This window comes from Penaeus monodon, chromosome 27, assembly GCF_015228065.2.
Source record: "Penaeus monodon isolate SGIC_2016 chromosome 27, NSTDA_Pmon_1, whole genome shotgun sequence".
Taxonomy (NCBI): Eukaryota; Metazoa; Arthropoda; class Malacostraca; order Decapoda; family Penaeidae; genus Penaeus; species Penaeus monodon.
The window spans coordinates 39,296,522-39,300,330 of record NC_051412.1 but is presented as its reverse complement, the minus strand read 5'-3'; the positions used below and the strand labels follow the sequence as shown (position 1 = coordinate 39,300,330).

General features: G+C 41.2%; 1 protein-coding gene across 1 annotated transcript; it reads right to left on the bottom strand.

The window, feature by feature from the left end:
• Positions 1–1,362: 1,362 nt before the first annotated feature.
• On the bottom strand, positions 1,363–3,421 carry LOC119590849. Its single transcript, XM_037939608.1, has 3 exons — positions 3,303–3,421; positions 3,151–3,196; positions 1,363–2,980 (listed from the first exon to the last, which is right to left on the bottom strand). Exons 1-3 carry the CDS (start codon positions 3,405–3,407, stop codon positions 2,325–2,327), a joined length of 807 nt encoding a protein of 268 aa, XP_037795536.1. The 5' UTR covers positions 3,408–3,421; the 3' UTR covers positions 1,363–2,324.
• Positions 3,422–3,809: the final 388 nt, after the last annotated feature.

Sequence of the window (3,809 nt, the reverse complement as noted above, 5' to 3'; positions counted from 1 at the left end):
ATAGTAATTCAATGAGATCAAGTCAAGAGGCAAGAAGTTATACATAAATGTGTAAAGTATTTTATAAGTATTCTACAGCTTCCTTCCCACACCACACACAACTAAAGTTACAGAACACATATACACAAGCATATTTTCATAATCTACGGTTCTATTAAGAAACAGTATTTGGAAACTTTTATTTTCTTTGTCTTTTTTTCTCCCCACTTTCTCCCTCCCCCAAAAATACATAATGTAGAGTCCTATTATAGTTTTAGGTCACCATGAACCCCTCATCTCCTCTCGAACTCTGGACGTCTCAAAAAACTGCCGCGGCCTATGACACTGTTTAGCTTTAAGAAGTCGAGCCGGCGCGGGTGTGCGTACTGCCAGATTTTGTCTGAAAGAGGGTATCCTGTTGCCAAGGATGGGGCATTGCAACACAAAATACACACAAAATTTAAATGGGTTTCATCTGGAGGCACTGCTGAAACCACTGCCAGGTAGGGTGGTACAAGGGCAATCCGAGAGGTTGTGAAAAGTGGTGTCTGGCAGCTGAAGAAAGAGCCAGAGGAACCACGTCAGAATTTGTTAAAATTGGAGTCTCATTCTAATTTGAATATATTTGGATTAATTTTTAAAAATAATGTTTGTCAGTTGTACAGTCAATACATTTGTGTTGTGAACATGTTCCTGCACCAAAATAGACTGTATGATTTTCTCTTACTTAAATAATGGTGAGAGCCAGTCATTTAATATATATTTTCTGCATTTTTAACATGCAATTCCATTTCCTCTATTGTAATATTCAAGGACGAGCATTTACTGCTTTTCACTCCAAACATGCCATGTTGAATATTGTGCCACGGGAAGAGGATACTGTCCAGAATATCTCCTTTAATCAACACATGTCAAATTATTTTTTGTAGTACAAGTATAGAAGGAAATACAGCACACCTAAGTTGGTGACTTCCGTGTATTTAGAGAAATATTTCTTTTCTATCCCTCGTGTCAATCACAGAAAGTGTTTGTAATAGACATATTGAAAACAATAAATCTTTTTACATTCTATTGAAACAGACATGTAATTTCATTTGACCTGATTAGTAGAATGACCTAAATATTCTTTCATTTCAAGATAGATTTTGTGAACACAAAGTGTATATATGAAGTTCCCGAAGCCTGTTTCCTCGCTGCTCACGCATACCCGTCTATGTGGTCAGGCCTTCAGGGTTATCCAGGTGCCTTACCTGTACATGAAATTTATCAAGTTATCTGGTATGCCTTTGATCTCAAAATGTTCATTTAGGCCACTGGGCCATAGCTTGTGGCTTGTGTATTTTGGTGGTCTACAGGGCGTTTTGTATTTGGTAAATAAGCAAAATTGGTACATATATTTATTTAAAACAGTACAATTATGAAAATGATCCCTTGTTCATTAATTTTATTGAAAGGAGTGTAAGAAATAAGATGGCATGCTGTACAAGAGTACATTCAAAAGTCTCTTAAGTGTTCAAGATTCACAATACTGTGGTCTAAGGCTAGGGAAATATAACCCAGTTTCTGTTGCTTGAAATGTATGTCAAACAAATGTTCGTAGTAACTTAAAATTACTAAAAATGACACGGTAGACGAATCTTCAAAATGGGTTTGTGGCACACGGCCTGAAACGAGTCGAGAGCCACTGACTTCGGGTAAGCTGGACGTCAGCCGAAAGCCACTGACTTCGGGTAAGCTGGACGTCAGCCGAAAGCCACTGACTTCGGGTAAGCTGGACGTCAGCCGAAAGCCACTGACTTCGGGTAAGCTGGACGTCAGCCGAAAGCCACTGACTTCGGGCAAACGACGTCAGTGCTACCACAAGTAGACTTAAGGCTGTATATATGGCAACTATAGAATACCTACCTCTTACGGCCATTTAGTGAAGGTAGACGATTTATCGGGACATTTTTAAGGGCTATGGGTTTGTCGATTGCAAAATGATTAAATGGCCAACAATTAAACCTACGCGAATCAATCTGACTGCAATGAGTTATCTACAGGATGAAATATGAATGTAGTAAACTATACATGACCATTTACATATCAACAGATTCACTTGCTGGAAACTGCTAAGCAACGATTCTGAGGCCGAAGTCAACTGAAGTTCCTTGAATGTAAACCGCCGGTATGACACATTGTGCATTTTATCAGTATAAATGTACAGATTCAAATGTCACAATTTTTACCCGTTAATACAGACAACAATGTGGCAATTATCAGTTTTGGCGAGGGATACCTGATAAGGATGAACTATCCTAGAAACGAACGTATCTTAATACATTTTCATTTGAAGAAACAATTCATCAGGGTCGGTTTTTGGAAACGCTTCGATGCCTCACAGGAGGAGACTCGGTACGTGCATTCAGCTTTTGGGGCTGTTGCCTCGTTAATCCGAAAGGTGTAGGGGCTGGGTTTGGCACTCCCTTCAGTGCGGGCACAGGGGGCTTCACCTGAATAGATGGCGCTACAGTTACCCCCAGAGGTGCAGTATTGTTTTTTTCGTTTGCGAGATCATTAGTCTCTATAATTAAGAAGTGCGGGTTTTCAGCAGACCCTGGCGTCCAGGTAACAGCTTGGAGTAATGTACTATTTCTCGTGTTGCGAGTGGCAATCCGATTGAACTCGGAACCTGGATCCTGGAACACTGGAGCTGACGCAGGAGCACCGAATCCTTTGCCGGGTGTCTGAACCGGGGTGCCTGGAGTAGGACTGCGATTCTTGAACCACGGATGAGAAGTGAGGCCCTGGATCCGCGCATCAGGCGCTGGACCCTGGAATCGTGCTGTCGTGGACCTTCGGGCGGCCCTCGCCGGGAGCTTTTCGGAGCCAGCGCGGATCCTTCTGCGGAAGGCGTTGCGAGGCGGAGGGGGCGGAACGATGGCCGAGACGTTGAAGCCATTTTCTTGAAACCATCGGGGAGAAGGTCCGGGGTCGTCGAGATGGGAGTAATGAAACCGACCTGATGGGACGAATAGGGAAAGTTGACTAAGGATAATCATCTGAGTATCTGAATATAATTAAAGTTATTTGGTTATCTTTGATAAACCCTAATGTTTAACGAACGCATTTGATCAAATACGGATAAAAAAAAAGTAAACTGCACGCCTTAATAAATGCAGACTGTCTTACCGGCTCGTCGGCATCTGTACAGTCGGTTTAATTTGTTGTAGTCACTCTGAAAAGGCAACGATCATTAGTGAAGACCATTGTAAAACAAAGGTTCTATATAAACACTATCTAGACGCTAAACTCAAGATGAACACACACACTACTCTACATACAGTGGTAGGCTTCTTAGCCCTTTTGAAGCTCGCTCCTTTGGCTCTGGACTTGATGGTTGGGGCCAAGAAGTACCACTTGGAGAAGGCGTACGGGTTGTAGTGCATCACCGAATCTGAGAAAAGATTACATTCGTTAAAAATGACATGCATAAATATAGTAGGTTAATGCTTGTTTTGGTACAAATATAGTTGCACGCATACAAACAAATACTCACACATATAAAACAGGCAGGAAGTTCTAGTGAGCATTCTTCATTTTAGTAAGGGACTTATTAATTCTAAACTAGGGAATGGGCGGTGTAGGATAAGTCTTCCAAATTCTCACATGACTTGAGGCGTCATCTGATCCGTATTGCTTTGAAGACTAATCAACGTAAATATGATTTCACGAAAGAGAAACTAACACAAGTGGTACCTTTGTTAAGATCCATTAAAAACTTAAAGTACCATAATATCAATTAGTTCTTTAAGAAATAACAGACTTTTTCCTATTAGTGTGGGCGTTGC